Source organism: Brassica napus, chromosome C8, assembly GCF_020379485.1.
Source record: "Brassica napus cultivar Da-Ae chromosome C8, Da-Ae, whole genome shotgun sequence".
NCBI classification, from domain to species: Eukaryota; Viridiplantae; Streptophyta; class Magnoliopsida; order Brassicales; family Brassicaceae; genus Brassica; species Brassica napus.
The window spans coordinates 28,318,126-28,333,807 of record NC_063451.1 but is presented as its reverse complement, the minus strand read 5'-3'; the positions used below and the strand labels follow the sequence as shown (position 1 = coordinate 28,333,807).

General features: G+C 39.5%; 4 protein-coding genes and 1 non-coding gene across 6 annotated transcripts; 2 read left to right on the top strand and 3 right to left on the bottom strand.

Annotated features, from left to right (window-relative positions):
• Window positions 1-7,061: 7,061 nt before the first annotated feature.
• LOC106402556 (F-box/kelch-repeat protein At1g16250-like) lies at window positions 7,062-8,963 on the bottom strand. The gene is made up of 4 exons (XM_013843323.3): window positions 8,866-8,963; window positions 8,690-8,773; window positions 8,008-8,583; window positions 7,062-7,931 (listed from the first exon to the last, which is right to left on the bottom strand). Coding segments are annotated over exons 2-4 (1,152 nt in total). The 5' UTR covers window positions 8,692-8,773; window positions 8,866-8,963; the 3' UTR covers window positions 7,062-7,357.
• Window positions 8,964-9,192: 229 nt separating this feature from the next.
• On the bottom strand, window positions 9,193-11,466 carry LOC125575067 (serine incorporator 3-like). Of its 2 annotated transcripts, none has more exons than XM_048766414.1 (7): window positions 11,315-11,466; window positions 10,853-11,069; window positions 10,531-10,770; window positions 10,342-10,453; window positions 10,095-10,269; window positions 9,778-10,018; window positions 9,193-9,654 (listed from the first exon to the last, which is right to left on the bottom strand). In XM_048766414.1, the coding sequence occupies exons 2-7, from the start codon at window positions 11,034-11,036 to the stop codon at window positions 9,368-9,370; spliced, it is 1,239 nt and encodes a 412-aa protein (XP_048622371.1). In that variant the 5' UTR covers window positions 11,037-11,069; window positions 11,315-11,466; the 3' UTR covers window positions 9,193-9,367. The 2 variants fall into 2 exon arrangements, with proteins under 2 accessions (XP_048622371.1, XP_048622372.1); XM_048766415.1 differs by having other exon boundaries at window positions 10,853-11,072; window positions 11,315-11,443.
• Window positions 11,467-13,100: 1,634 nt separating this feature from the next.
• On the top strand, window positions 13,101-13,526 carry BNAC08G16870D. Its single transcript, XM_013843468.2, has one exon. The coding sequence runs from the start codon at window positions 13,119-13,121 to the stop codon at window positions 13,383-13,385; it is 267 nt and encodes an 88-aa protein (XP_013698922.1). The 5' UTR covers window positions 13,101-13,118; the 3' UTR covers window positions 13,386-13,526.
• Window positions 13,527-13,576: 50 nt separating this feature from the next.
• On the top strand, window positions 13,577-13,649 carry TRNAK-CUU. Its single transcript has one exon. It is a non-coding gene; the product is annotated as a tRNA-Lys (tRNA).
• A 285-nt stretch (window positions 13,650-13,934) lies between these two features.
• On the bottom strand, window positions 13,935-15,682 carry LOC106402683 (phosphatidylinositol-glycan biosynthesis class F protein-like). Its single transcript, XM_013843467.3, has 8 exons — window positions 15,414-15,682; window positions 15,254-15,319; window positions 15,125-15,167; window positions 14,819-14,873; window positions 14,657-14,705; window positions 14,516-14,583; window positions 14,330-14,438; window positions 13,935-14,222 (listed from the first exon to the last, which is right to left on the bottom strand). Exons 1-8 carry the CDS (start codon window positions 15,603-15,605, stop codon window positions 14,109-14,111), a joined length of 696 nt encoding a protein of 231 aa, XP_013698921.1. The 5' UTR covers window positions 15,606-15,682; the 3' UTR covers window positions 13,935-14,108.

Below are 15,682 nucleotides of genomic sequence, written 5' to 3'. Positions count from 1 at the left end.
ATCTGATGGAAGTGGCCAGGTCCATGATGTTCTACACCAACATGCCTAAGAGGTTCTGGAGTGATGCAGTCATGACAGCATGTTATCTCATCAACCGAACTCCAACAAGAGTCCTTGATGATGCCACACCTTATGAGGTATTGAACAAAAGAAAACCATCTATTGACCATTTACGGGTATTTGGGTGCTTGTGCTATGTATTGCAAACATGTGATCATAGGAACAAACTTGAGGCCAGAAGCACAAAGGCAGTGTTCATTGGGTATTCTACCACTCAAAAAGGTTACAAATGCTACTCTCCAGAGACAGGAAGAGTCTTAGTATCCAGAGAGGTCAAGCTTGTGGAATCTAGAGGCTATTATGAGGAGAAGAGTTGGGACAATCTCAAGGATCTATCTCAAGGGGCCTCAGATAGGGCAAACAACCTACGGATTATCATGGAGAGCCTAGGTATCATCATGACACCAAATGAAAGAACTACTGGTTCAGCAAATAGTTTAGATCAAGCCAATGGTATGAATGCGGCTGAAGAGGCTTCTCATCCTAATCCTGAAGGGGGGAATCAAGAGGATTCGTCTACTGGTCAAGAGGAACCACACATTGGTCAAGAGGATCCACAGACTACTGATCAAGAGCAAGAGGTTCATGATCAGGATGAAAGCAAACAACAAGAGGAATCAGATCAAAAAAATGAAGTTGAAGCTGAGATTGTTGGAGAGATCCAGCCGCTTAGGAGAAGCACAAGGGTGAGAAAGCGTCCATCAAATTGGAAGTATTTCAACAGTCAAGCAGTAGCCCATCCCACTCAAGCAACTTGCTCCCTTGCTTACTATCCAAGAGATCATCAAGCCTTCATCACCAATATAGATCAAGAGTATATTCCGAGGACCTATGAGGAGGCAATAGAGATAAAAGAATGGAGAGACTCAGTAGATGATGAGGTCAGTGCCATGATCCGAAATGGAACTTGGTTTGAGAGTGAGCTCCCCAAAGGCAAGAAGGCTGTCACAAGCATGTTACTATTCACTATCAAGTACTTGGCTAATGGGCAACCAGAAAGAAAAAAAACCAGACTTGTTGCAAGAGGCTACACTCAACTCTATGGTGAAGATTACCTTGACACCTTTGCACCAGTAGCTAAGCTTCACACGATACGGATTGTACTCTCATTGGCTGTGAACTTAGAATGGGATCTGTGGCAAATGGATGTCAAGAATGCTTTTCTACAAGGAGAGTTAGAAGATGAGGTCTACATGAGACCACCACCTAGTATGGAACACCTTACCAAACCAGGAAATGTATTGAGGCTGAAGAAAGCCATCTATGGTTTGAAACAATCACCAAGAGCGTGGTACCACAAACTAAGCACCACACTCAATGGAAGAGGTTTTGTCAAGTCTGAAGCTGATCATACCCTATTCACCCTCACTAGCCAGCAAGGAATCATTGTCATTCTCATCTATGTTGATGACATTATCATCACATGCAGTGACAAAGAAGGGATCATCTCGACCAAAGCGTTCCTTAAGGCTTCATTTGATATCAAGGACTTGGGAGAGCTCAAATACTTCCTAGGGATCGAGATGTATAGGTCTAAGGAAGGGTTGTTTCTATCTCAAAGGAAATACACCCTTGACTTACTAAATGAGGCTGGAGATCTTGTTGGAAGAGATGCCAAAACATCTTTAGAGGAAGGATACAAAGTGATGCTTGAGGGGGAGATTGAAGACAAGTCATATGAAGATGTAAAGCACTATAGGAGAATGGTGGGAAAACTCATTTATCTTACCATTACCCGACCAAATGTATGATTTGCAGTAAACCAAGTAAGCCAACACATGCAAGCTCCCAAGGTACACCACTGGAACATGGTTAAAAGAATTCTCAGGTACCTAAGAGAGGCACCAGGCCAAGGAGTATGGATGGGATGCAATAGAAGCACTGAGATTGTTGGGTACTGTGATGCGGATTGGGCAGGAGATCGAGTTGATAGAAGATCAACTACTGGATATTGTACCTTCATTGGAGGTAATTTGGTAACATGGAAGAGCAATAAGCAGAAGGTGGTGTCTTGTTCAAGTGCTGAGGCAGAATATAGAGCTATGAGGAAGCTCACAAGCGAGTTGATTTGGATCAAGGGACTTCTTAAGGACTTGGGAATTGAAGTTACAACGCCAATCACGATGCATTGTGATAATCAGGCTGCTATACACATTGCTAGCAACTCAGTCTTCCATGAAAGGACCAAACATATAGAGGTAGATTGCCACAAAGTGAGACAAACCGTGGAGCAGAAGATCACATTGTCGTGCTACACAAGGAGTGAAGATCAGCTAGCTGATATCTTCACCAAGGCAGCAAGCACTAAGGTATGTGAGTTCATTCATCCAAAATTGGGGCTCATAGACCTATCATGTCAATGATCTCTCCTTCATGAAGTGTTCTACTCTTTTTCCTTGACTTGGGTTTTCTCCCAAAGGGTTTTACCTAGTTGAGGTTTTAATGAGGGAATACTTCATGGCTTCCAAGCTTGACTTGTTCCACATGGTCAAGCTTGAGGGGGAGTGTTGACATGAAGCAGAATTAAGCAGCTAGACTTGAGAATTAAGCTGTCAGACTTGAAAATACTTATAAGGTTTTATAAGGTCTTATAAAGGTTTTATAAGGTTTTATAAGGTTTTATAAAGGTTTTATAAGGCTTTATAAGAAGCACCAGGCTTGAGTTTAGAAGCAGAAGACCAGACTTGAGAAGCAAAGAAGAAGAAAAAGAGAGAAGGAGATCGTTGAATATTTTAAACAATAAATATTTTATTGTATTGTGTACTGAGGCAACTTGCCTTTAAAAGACTTGTATCTAGATCCACAATTTGAATTTTAAGGGAATTGAGTTTCTCCCAGATCTACTTTCTCTCTCTCTCTCTGTTCTTCAATGTTCTTCATCTACATCTCTTTATCCTCACATTCTTTCACTTCCCACTTAAGAACCTTGCCTCCTACAACAAAGAGCTCGTCCCTCAGAGCTGCAAACCCATATCCAAAGGCCTCTAGCTCTCTCGGGTGATTAGGAAGAATAACAGAAGGAACCGAACCAACATTGTATACAGACTTTTATTACCTTCAACGAAATCAGGACAATAATTCTTATAGTTTAGATACGTCTTCTTCTTTAGTTGCCTTGATCAATTTTGTCCAGTTACATAAATTGATGATGTGATGCATTCATTTAGTAATATATATGAGACTAACATGGCATTTATGAGTTTTGGGGAGCCACTAGATTGGGTTTTGCTTCAGCTTCATCACCTCTAGCCCGGAGACACATTTTACATTTAAATGTCAAAAATAGTTAGTGAGATGTCAAAATTTGTATTTGTCACATTATTTTATATGTTCTCTTTGTTTGTTTGTTTTTTAAATTATTATTATGTTCTTTCAGATTAAATACATTTGCGTTTGTATTGGAAAAGAGTTAATGAAGCCAAAGAGGCAATGATTATCTTTTCAATGACTTCACATCATCTTCCAAGTTCTTGATCTGATCTTGTTGGTGAGAGATCACAGCTCTTCTATCATCTCATTTTTCTTCCAAGAAGGAGCATATTTGTTTCCAAAAGATTTACCAAAGTTTTCTTTGTGGAACACTTGACACAACACGTACGCATCTAGCTCATGGCCTTGATTATTTTCGACAAGCGGTACTCATACATAACCCAATTAGTTTAGAGTACCGCCTTGGTTATACATTTTATCTTCAGCAATTACAAATATCATTTCATTTTGAAACATCAAGCAATAGAAAGAAGTTGTTAAGTTCGTAGTTATTGAACCTCAAGCTAGAAGTTCTATGAAGTCAAACTGCACACAAAAAGCACTTAGGAGAAAGAAAGAAACATCAGTTTTACGAACTCATGCTAATCATCACGAGCAACATAAGAAACTCCCGAAGTCCCATCGCAAAAGATGTCGACAGCGCAGTTGCAGTGTACGACAAACGCGTGGAACATGTTACCCTCGAGAATACCCTTACATCTGGCTGGACGGAAGAATTCTCAATGTGAAAGTAGCTATGTCCGTCCGCTTTGCTAAATCCTAGCTGTGATCTCAGAGTGACAAACACAGTGGTAAACCACATGTGTTGAAGTGGGAGTCCACTCAATATGAGAGATGCACAAAATTTGATCTGCCATTCTGCAAAAATTCAGGATAGAAAAACAATTGAGTCAAAAGGAGAATCGCTTTCATATTAATGTATACAAACCGATTGAACTTTTGTCAAATCTCATGAACACAAAGAAAGACAGACAAGCAAACATAGAAGTCACAAAGGTATGTTCTAGTATGATAAGGTTTTGGTTCACCTTGGTAATTATTAGCTATGAGATATGTTGTCCAAGGCATCTGAACTTCTAACAAATGCATGAGGCTTACGCAAGTTTATGAATATGTAGGTATCAAAAGCTAAAAGGGTGGCAATGATGAAGATGCTAGATGATGGTTTCGAAGACAAGGTCAAAGACCGGATGAAACATAAACATAAAACACTTGCGGATAAAGGATGCATAAGACACTGAGCAAAAAGAGAAAAGCCTCAGAAGAAAACTGATAGACTAGGGGGTATTATTGGTTCATATATTTTAATAGAGTTTAAATCTAAACACAATCTACTGTTATTCGAATGATGATTTTAAATTCTATTTTAAAATGTTATTCAATGAATGATTTAAATTCTTTTTTTAAAAATCTAGTGTTATTCAACTTTCAAAGATTTTAAAATTCTTTGTATTTTCAATTGATTTCAAATAATCTCTTATGGAATCTCATGAATAAATGAGTGAATTCAAAATCCAAGTCGTACTGCAGAGATTTTGGAATTCTTCGACTTAAACAATCTTAAAATTTTAAAATTTGATGGACTGGAAATCACTGATCAAATAACACCACCTAAAACCATCTTCGAGTTTTGTTCTCTTAAATCTTGATCAGCAAATCTCTGAGAATCCATGCTTATTAATGTTATTACTTTCAGTGTTGAAATTAAAAAAAAAAAAGACTAAAAAAGAAGCAAATATTTGTATCACTCTTATTTAATCTCTAATGTGTTTGGAGTTTACACATGATAAACACACACCTATAGGAATGATGAATGGACACATAACAAAAGATAAGTTTTCTAGCACTCGATTAACTGAGAAAACATGAATCTTCTCTGGCCATGTCAATCCACTGGTAACCTTCTTGCAGTATCCATTTCATACCATGACATCAAATTGTGTAAGCTTTTTACTCCAAAGATAACTAAGACTATCACTATAGGTTGACTTCTCCAGCAACTTGGTTCCTTACTAACAACTGGTTCCACGCACACCGTTTATAGTTGGCCCTAGTGTCATGTTGTATGTGCTGCAAGTACTACATTAAAAGCTCCAATCCCACTGTCTTTTTCAAACAAAGAACACATTTGGACACTCCATGAATAGTCATCATCTTTTGAGCCCTAACCTCCGGCGATTCTCTAGCGTAGCGAGTGAAAGGTTTGGAGATTCTGCTTCCCTTCTCTGTCACCGTCGTCAGGTAATGCAAGCTTCTTACTCCTCACTCCTCTTTGATTTCTAGTAGTGATGCTTACACTGATTGAATATCCAGGTCACAGCTCTTCCATCATCCCATTCTTCTTCCAAAAAGAGCATATTTGTTTCCAAAAGATTTACCAAAGTTTTGTTTGTGGAACACTTGACACAACACGTACGCATCTAGCTCATGGACTTGATTATTTTCGACAAGCGGTAATCATGCATAACCCAATTAGTTTAGAGTACCGCCTTGGTTATACCTTTTATCTTCAGCAATTACAAATATCATTTCATTTTGAAACATCAAGCAATAGAAAGAAGTTGTTAAGTTCGTAGTTATTGAACCTCAAGCTAGAAGTTCTATGAAGTCAAACTGCACACAAAAAGCACATATGAGAAAGAAAGAAACATCAGTTTTACGAACCCAAGCTGATCATCACGAGCAACATAAACAACTCCTGAAGTCCCATCGCAAAAGATGTCGACAGCGCAGTTGCAGTGTACGACAAACGCGTGGAACATGTTACCCTCGAGAATACCCCCTACATCTGGCTGGACAGAAGAGCCCTCAATGTGAAAGCAGCTACGTCTGTCTGCTTCGCTAAATCCTAGCTGTGATCTCAGAGTGACAAACACAGTGTTAAACCACATGTGTTGAAGTGGGAGTCCACTCAATATGAGAGATGCGCGAAATTTGATCTAGTGTTATTCAATGTTATTCAATGAATGATTTAAATCTTAATTGATTTCAAATAATCTCTTATGAAATCTCATGAATAAATGAGTGAACTCAAAATCCACGACATACTGGAGAGATTTTAGGATTCTTCGACTTAAACAATCTTAAATGTTTAAAAGATCGAATAACAACACCTAAAACCATCTTCGAGTTTTGTTCTCTTAATCTTGGCAAATCTCTGAGAATCCATGCTTATTAATGTTATTACTTTCAGTCTTGAAATAAAAAAGAGACTACAGAAGAAGCAAATATTTGTATCACTCTTATTTAATCTCTAATCTCTAACGTGTTTGGAGTATACACATGATACACACACACCTATAGGCATTCTGAATGGACACATAACAAAAGATAAGTTTTCTGGCACTCAATTAACTGAGAAACACATGAATCTTCTTTGACCCTGTCAATCCACTGGTAACCTTCTTGCAGTATCCATTTCATACCATGACATCAAATTGTGTAAGCCTTTTACTCCAAAGATAACTAGACTATTACTATAGGTTGACTTCTTCAGCAACTTAGTTCCTTACTAACAACTGGTTCCACGCACCCCGTTTCCAGTTGGCCCAAGTGTCCAGTTGTATGTGCTGCAAGTACTACATTGAAAGCTCCAATGCGACCACCGTCTTTCTCAAACAAAGAACACATTTGGAGACTCCATGAATAGTCGTCAGCTACAGCGCAATGTTACCATAAGGTGTTAACTAATACCTTTGCTGGAAAATTAGTAACCATAATAGACAGCAAAGCAGGCACGTAAGGCTATAATTTTAATTTCCAAGCTGCCATGAAAAATTATTATATGCTAACTTTTCTCTTATCTTATCCACAAGCAATGCAAGACTTCTGCAGTAGAAATGCCCAAATGGAATGGCAAAGTTACGTGTTTGTGAAAAAAAGCTTAAACCAGATACTAATGAAAACCAAGTCTCCTCCATGGCTCCTCTTTTTACTACGTTTCTCTTCTAACCATGCCCACAATTGAAGAATCGACTGCAACTATACTGTAAAAATATATGCATCCGGAGAGATTCCATCGCCTTGGTTAAGGCAGAGAAGATTCTTCCAAAGATGCACAACCAATGATGGACCCACAGGCTGGAATGCACATTGGTTTGGTCTCTCTCCAATTCAAAGGCCTATCCAAAGGGTTACATACCCTCACAACAGACAATCTCACAATGGCAAACCTCCCTGCCCCCGATTCTTCCCATTTAAGAACCTTGCCTCCAATAACAAAGAGCTCATCCCTCAGAGCTGCAAATCCGTATCCAAACGCCTCTAGCTCCCTCGGATGATTAGCAAGAACAACAGAAGGAACCGAACCAACATTGTACCATTCTCCTTCGTCTGTATCCCTTGTCTTGATCAAGCTCTCTCCCCAATCCACAATCGTGTACACTCGGTCATTCTTCATCACCTGAACAGCAAACTGCATGGCTCTAGAGAATGGCCATATATCCTCCACAGTGGACCAACTCATCTCTAACGGATTGAAGACTTCAGAGAAGCTTTGCTCCGCGAACCCCACCTGATCACTCAAAACATGAAAGGAGCCTCTGTACGATAGCCCCAAGCAGTCCATCTGCGGTCTAGGCATTGCTGGTAGATCCTCCCACCTGCAATAGCAATGTCAGGGCCACACTTTGATAGTTTCTTATCATATACAAAAGTAAAAAGAGTGTACATATATACCTATCAGCCACAGGATCATAAACCTCAGCAGACGTAATCCCTCTGGAATGCGTCAAATTACGACCTCCAGCGACATAAACTTTCCCAGAGACAGCAGAGCAAGCGAAGTGAGTCCTCGGCGTTCTCATACTCGCAACCATCTTCCACTCTTTCTTAAACGGGTCAAACCGCATGACATCTCCAGTGACAACAGGCTTCTGATGCGGAAACGACGACAACGAAGGCGCGTAGCAACCCCCAATCACAAGCAGACAATTCGAAACGCAAACACAGGCAAAGCCAGAGTGATGCCAGCCGTCTTGAACAGCTCTGGTTCTAGGCAAGGGATGCCATCGATCGGCTTCGGGGTCGTAAGCGACCCACTGGTTCTTGGACTGTTCGGTGAGAACGAACAACCAGGTGCCAGACCATCCGTTTCTAGCTTTGAAGCAGGAGTAGTCTGCGCTGCGAAGTAAGTCTCTCCACCCTCTAGAGACGCACTCGAGGGCTCCGTGATGGCCATGAGAGAGCTTGGCTATGCATATTAAAGCTAAATCGTCAGGTAAGCCTGGTATGATAGATTGTTCTGTGGAGTCCCTGAGAACATTAACGATTTAGGTATAAACTGATTCCGTTTTACGAAAAAAGTATAGATCTTTGGATCAAGGAGATAAAGGTATGACTAATTAGAGAGTTGGCTTACATGATTTGAGCTCGAGAGATTGTTAAATGTACTTTGCGATCCCCTTCTCGAACTTGATTTAGAAAACCAAAGTTGGGAACTTTCCTGAATCAAAACACCATTAACAATACCAAACGAATAAGCGAAAGAGAATCTACAATCAGATTGATCTATTAGAGGTGGAACCAACCACACACCTCAAGCAAGGAGCAAATCAAGTTTCTGGAAAACGAAGACGTAGAGACTAGAGAGAGAAGAAGAAGACAACCGAAATGGATAGATCCATTTTAAATGGGTCAAAATACTTATCTGGTCCTTCATTTATAAATATTTTCGTTTTGTAACACCTTACTTTCATAAATAGATATTAACCCCTCACATTAGACAGATCATACATAACGACGTCGTTTAGTTTAGAGATCAGCTACACAAGGTAAACGCGATAGCGCGATTACGCAAACGTGGATGAGCGGACTATTTGTTAAGATCAATATGAGATTCCAAGAGTAGGAATGATCACTGCATTAGGAGAAAGCAAATATTTTATATTTATATTTATTTTACAAATAGACCAACAAAGGCCATGCGTGAGAAGATAGCAAGCAACACAGGAGAGAGACTGTATTATAGTCTAAAGAAATTATTATTTTTTACATATTCAAGATTCAAGGAAAGTTTTTCCAGGTGGATTTATTCAGCTCAGAACTCACGGTCAGGGAAGAGAATCGGAGCAATGAGTGACCAGATGAAGAGACCAGCAGTGGCCCAGCTGGTGACAACACGGACCCACACGGAAGGCCACCCGACATCAACCAGCTTGCCACTTTCACCAACCGAAGTTGACCAACCAGTTAAGAGCATCGCAGAGTACATGCTCGCAAGGGAGAAGATGATGTGGAAGAATGCGTACGAGTATGTCACTGGCTTCTTCTGCTCTTTCTCTTCCTTCTCTTCTGCTTTCCCGTCTAGTGGAAGCAGAGGCTTCCCTGAACATTTTCAACAAAGCGAAACCCGTTAAACTAAATGACTCCAAATATAAGCAAGACAATGTTGAGAACTAAACAAGAGCCAAAGCAATAAACGGGAACAGGATCATTGTGGAAATATACCTGCACGGGGAGAATCAGGAGGGGAGAGAAGGGTGGTGGAAGAACCAGCACGGACAGCGGAATAAACAACGGAGAGTACAGTTGTGAGTAACCCAATGGTCATAGTGCCAGTTGAAACAGCTTTGGAGTGTTTGTGGAGACCATTACATTCGTAATCTCGGGGTTCACTTGCAAGTCCACTGTAACAGAGGTACATGCAGTAGAAAGATATAACTGATGCTGGTAAAATGCTTCCACCGACCTGTAAAATAAAAGTTAATTTGGCTTCATTGAGTTTGAAGATGAGAGAAACGACTAAAATGGGATGCAAAACTTACAGCGGGATGCAAGACTACAACAGCAAAGACGAACACAAATATCAAAGTCATGACAATGAAGAAAGTGTTGAGTCCACAATCATGTCCAGACGGAGTAAACCAATGGAAGAGAAGTCCAGAGAAGAGGAATGTTGCCAAGTAACATACAAGAGAAACAACGAGCAACGCAGCATACCTATATATATAGAAACCTAGTTAGCGGTGGCATAACAAAAGTCGCATATGATAGCGAATATATTCAACTAACCAGAACTGCTCGTCGTAGCCAACCCATGTGTCATTCCACCCATGAACGAAATCCAAAAGAAGCACAACTTGAACAAGAAGAAAAAACCCAGCACCAAACTTTGACATTGACTCTGAAAAGATGTTAAATTGATTAGCATCAGGAGCATATAAACGAGATATAAGCAATGATAGATGGCATGGCACTTACCATAAAAGCTGATGACTTCATTAGGAACGAAGAACATCAAGATGACCAGTATGAACCAACAGATAACTTTCATCATCCAACCACCGTGGTGTATACCATCACGGGGGTCTTTCTGAGTCTTCACACCAATCATCATAACCGATAGAATCGAGAAAAACACGAAATTGCCTAAGCTGACACGCAAGACAGCATCGGTCTCAAACCATTCACGATCAGGTGTCTTGTGAAAATGGTTAATCCCTGCACAAAAAAATGTAATTCATTAGATCCATAAGCTAATCAAAACAAGGACATAAGAAGAGGAAGAAAAAAAGGAACTTACAAGGGAGCTTCTCCATGAGAGGAGCAGCAACCTCACGGAGGATCCATGAAACGATTAAAGAAAGTGCAAAGAGACCACAGTAAGCAATTCTAGCAGACCGTCTGCTGATGCTTGAAACCACTGTACGGCAAGCATCGCATGCACAAGCAGCACAGCACGATGCCAGACAAGAAGCTGCCCACATCTTCGATTATCAAAGGTTGGATTCAATAGTCACCTGCTGGAATGAGAAGAAAACACACACACATATCATCAAAATTCATAAAACTCTGTTCTTCACATCTGATCATTGTTTATCAAGTTATCTCACACAACAACCCTAATTTCAATTATCACACACACAAAAGCCCTAATTTCAATTGCCGATCTAAACTTTACCTAAAGAAACTAGTTTCACTGATCGAAATTGAGGTCAAGGAAGAAAACCCAATTCGATTCAAGCAAAGAGAATATCGAAAATACCTTTTGGATATCGATAAAGCCTTGAGCTTTCCTCTCTTCTTCAAAAGTAGAACACCTCCTCGATGTTTCCTTATTCTCGCTACCTAACATGGAATGATTGGTAGTTAACCATCGATACCAATATGATGGACCTTGCTTACTAAGCCCACTAATGCTCAATATAGTATTACCCAATATTAAGCCCACTAATGGCTGAACGAATGCCATCTAAGTAATCAATGATGCAAACATGACTGCATGTGTGGGTGTGTTTTTGCTTCATCATGTGTATAATTGATACAGACAGTTACTTAAAATATGAAAAAAAAGAATCAGTGTCTTCCTCTAATTTTGGCTTTTGTAGAGAATCAGCTGGTTACTTGTAATCGGAGTTCGTGAAATTGAGTTTCTAGAAAGACACACGCAAAAAGGTTCTAAATCTAGATGTCAGCAAAATATAGAGTATATATAGTAAATATAATTTAGGTATATTTTATGTACAGTAAGTAGTACGTGTTCGCAAAAAACAACTCGATAGTATCTCCAACTCCACTGCAAAAAAAACTGTAAAATGGAGTGAAAAATGCAATCATAAAAAAATAAAAAAAATATTAATGCATATATAGAGTAATGTCTTTTTTGTTTGTTCATGAGTGCATTTTTCGCTCTATTTTACAGTTTTTTGTTTGCCGTGGGGTCGGAGAGTGAAAAGGTTCTAGAAAGACACACGCAAAAAGGTTCACCAAAATATAGAGTATATATAGTAAATGTAATTTAAGTATATTTTATGTACAGTAAGTAGTACGTGTTCGCAAAAAACAACTCGAGAGTATCTCCAACCCCACTGCAAAAAAAACTGTAAAATGGAGTGAAAAATGCAATCATAAAAATATAAAAAAAATATTACTGCATATATAGAGTAATGTCTTTTTTGTTTGTTGATGAATGCATTTTTCGCTCTATTTTACAGTTTTTTGTTTCGCTCTATTTTACAGTTTTTTGTTTCGCTCTATTTTACAGTTTTTCGCTCTATTTTGTTTGCTGCAAGAGTCAGATCGTAGGTAAACGCCATCATCATTATATATCCAAAAACATGCATGCCCATTGCCCATCATCATTTTAAAAACAAGTTGGCAGACTAAACACGCATTATCATTTTTTTCCCCTCTCTCTCTCTCTCTCTATCTTTCTCTAATTTATCTTTCTAAAACTTAAATATAAAATCACTAGATCCCCGTCGTATGTAACGGAGTTAATAAACCGCGTACGGCGTCATCCGGCAAATCTCCCCCGCTAGAAACTGCGGAGGAGATTGATTAATCTCTCTCTCTCTCTCTACCTATATCGGGAACGCTGCTGGAGAATTCAACGTCTAGCGGCGGAATAAATTCGCGTGTTGACGGAGCTGGGAGCAGCTGCTTTTATCTTCTCCAGATCTCTAACCGATTCTAACCGCTTCCTGTTTCACCGGTTCGTTTTTCTACATATAGCGATCAATTTCCTCAGCTATCCCACGAAATTATGATTATGAATCCTTCGATTGATCTCATGTTTCCTCGAATCTCTCTTTCTCCAAATGTGCATTGACGACGGGATCCATGGTTGATCACTGATTGACTGAAAATGACGTTAAGCTTTGATTTGTGCCTGTGATGCCAATTATAAAGGACTAATAATGTCGTTTCCAAATTGGTTTGCCTCGTCTTGTTAGATCGAAATGTTCACATTAATTGATCTGGAGATTCGAATTGCTGTATTAATAATAGCTTACGATTGATAAAAATCCAGATGGTTCTTTATTTTACAGGTTTGGTTTATCAAGGCAATGGTTCTTGATGGGATTGTATCTTCACCATTGAGGAGACACCAGTCTCTAAAGAAGCAATGGGAAGACTTGGGTAGCTGCTCAACCGTTGTTAACAGGCATCGATACCTCCTAACAGCATTGCTTCTTTTGGCCTTTCTCTGCACTGTTTATCTTTACTTTGCTGTCACTTTAGGCGCTAGGCACAACTCCTCCTGCTACGGCTTGGCTGGGAAAGAGAAGGCAATGTGTCAAGCCATCTCTAAAGGGAAACTCAAGTTGTTTTAATTATTTGTTACTACATTCTTTTTTCTTTTATTGATTCTATAATGACATTGTGTGTATTGTTTCCATTACATGGTGATAAACCAGAGATTTGTAATCTAAACATCAAAACATTTGCACTTCTAAAACTTCGTTTCGTACCTACTAGATAATGGCTATATTGACCATCTGTTAACAGAGACCGTAAGCACCAAGCCCGTCTAGCTCAGTTGGTAGAGCGCAAGGCTCTTAACCTTGTGGTCGTGGGTTCGAGCCCCACGGTGGGCGTATTGTTTTTTCAAGTCAGTCTATTTTTTTTTTCCTCTTCTGGTTAACTCCGTTGTGTGATATCTTCTTTTTATATGGTAAAAATATGATTGGTGGGATGGCTCCTGATAAATGCCACTTATACAAATGCAATGGCGAAAGTACTCTCTCTTATATACAAAGGGAGTCTCACGATACAGGGACTAGTGAGAGGAAACTGACGGAGAAGCTCAAGCACATAAACTATAGTGAGAGGAAACTGACGGAGAAGATCAAGCACATAAACTGCGATCGCTGACTTTAGAATGTTGCAAATCTGAAACATTTGCTTGATTCTCTATGTGGAAAATAACAAAGCGTTTGTTCAAGCAAACAAAAAAAAAAACGTTTCCCTACTACCCTATTGTTGTATCTCAATCTAGCTAACAATCAAGTCAAAAACGAAACTCGTTCTGAAGATCCAGACACAATGAATCTCTTCTAGGCCACCTTCAAATTCTTGTGTTTCCTAAACAAGAACATCAAACTCAAGGAGAGGATTTGTCCAACAATGCAGCCTCCTATAGCTCCATAACACACACATATAGGCCACTCCTGTTTAAAAAGAACAATAATAATATAATGATTAGCTGTTCAACCACCATGACCAAATACAAAGAACCAATCTCTTGGATGTATGGTTCGAGATAAAGATATATTACCTGCCATGGCCTTCCCCAGTCGAGCGGCATAGGCCAAGCTCCAAACCATCCTCCAACAATTGCTCCATACGCTGGAATAACAATCATATACTCTATATTTCCAATTGGTCTGAAACAACCAAAAAGATGGATTAGGTACACGAACTGTGTGAACTATGATATAACTTACAAAAATATATAACTTACTTCATCGAAGCGAATGCACGATGCCAATCTGTCCACGACGCACCAAAAACTGCAGTTGCTGGTAAGAACTATGAAATTAAAAATTATCATCATTAGTACATTCTTTTTAATTCATAGGAACAGCAGAAGGAGACAGCTTACCGTGAAAACAGACATTAGAAAGGACCAGTGAATTGTTTTTGGTAGATATCTGCATGAGATGAGAGGTAGTGCTAATGTTATCAAGCAGAAGGGTGATCACAACCAACAATAATTAGCCTTGTCCGTAATCTGAAAAGTCCAGACTACAAAAACGATACATACTGCATCCCAACAGGTGCACCCAAAGCAATTGCTCCCAAAGCATTCATGAAAGCCCCTATAAACCAAAAAAAAAAAAAAGGCTTAGAGAACTCACAAATCACAATCAAGGGATACTGAAAACAGAAAAATGAGCAGATATCGATCAAGTCAAGCTAATACATATGCTAACACGAAGAGCTGGGGAGATCAGTCACATGCTAACCAACTTGAATTTACATGTGAAGGCAGTTGATTATTTTGTGTTCTTTCATTGCAGAAGAATGAAGAGCAACTATAATAAGTTGGAAAGCAAAAAAGAATACTAACCGGAAATGAGTCCTAATATGCTTCTCCCAACAGCTTTAGACCACTGGAAAGCAATTATGAAACCATTACGAAATAGTTAAACACAAGAAACCAAACGCATTGTGCCTTTTGAGTCTTAATCACACTCACCGAACATTTCTCTGGGGCTTTTCGTAAAAAGCTGTAGACGATTGCCACAACCGGAAACTCAATGCTCTGAGAATGAACACCAAAGCAAGATTATAAAATCAACTCAAAATCAACACTTGAGCAGTATAAAACCAGTAATGAATGCAAAGAAGTAGAGAACCCAGAGGAGAAACAGAGTGAGAGATGGATCAGACACGAGATCGACGGCAAATTTGTTCCGGGCAACCCAGAATCCAACGCCCAGAAACAACCCACTAATCAAATAAACAAAAAATGCTCCCAGAGCTGACATCGAACCATCTCTAGATACTACAACGTAGGTTTCTGTCTTCTTCTTCTTAGCCTCGTTCATAGCTTTGCTCCGGTACTTCGGGATCAGAACGAGCTAGGACTGGGCAAATAAACCAAACGAAAACCCGAACCGAATCC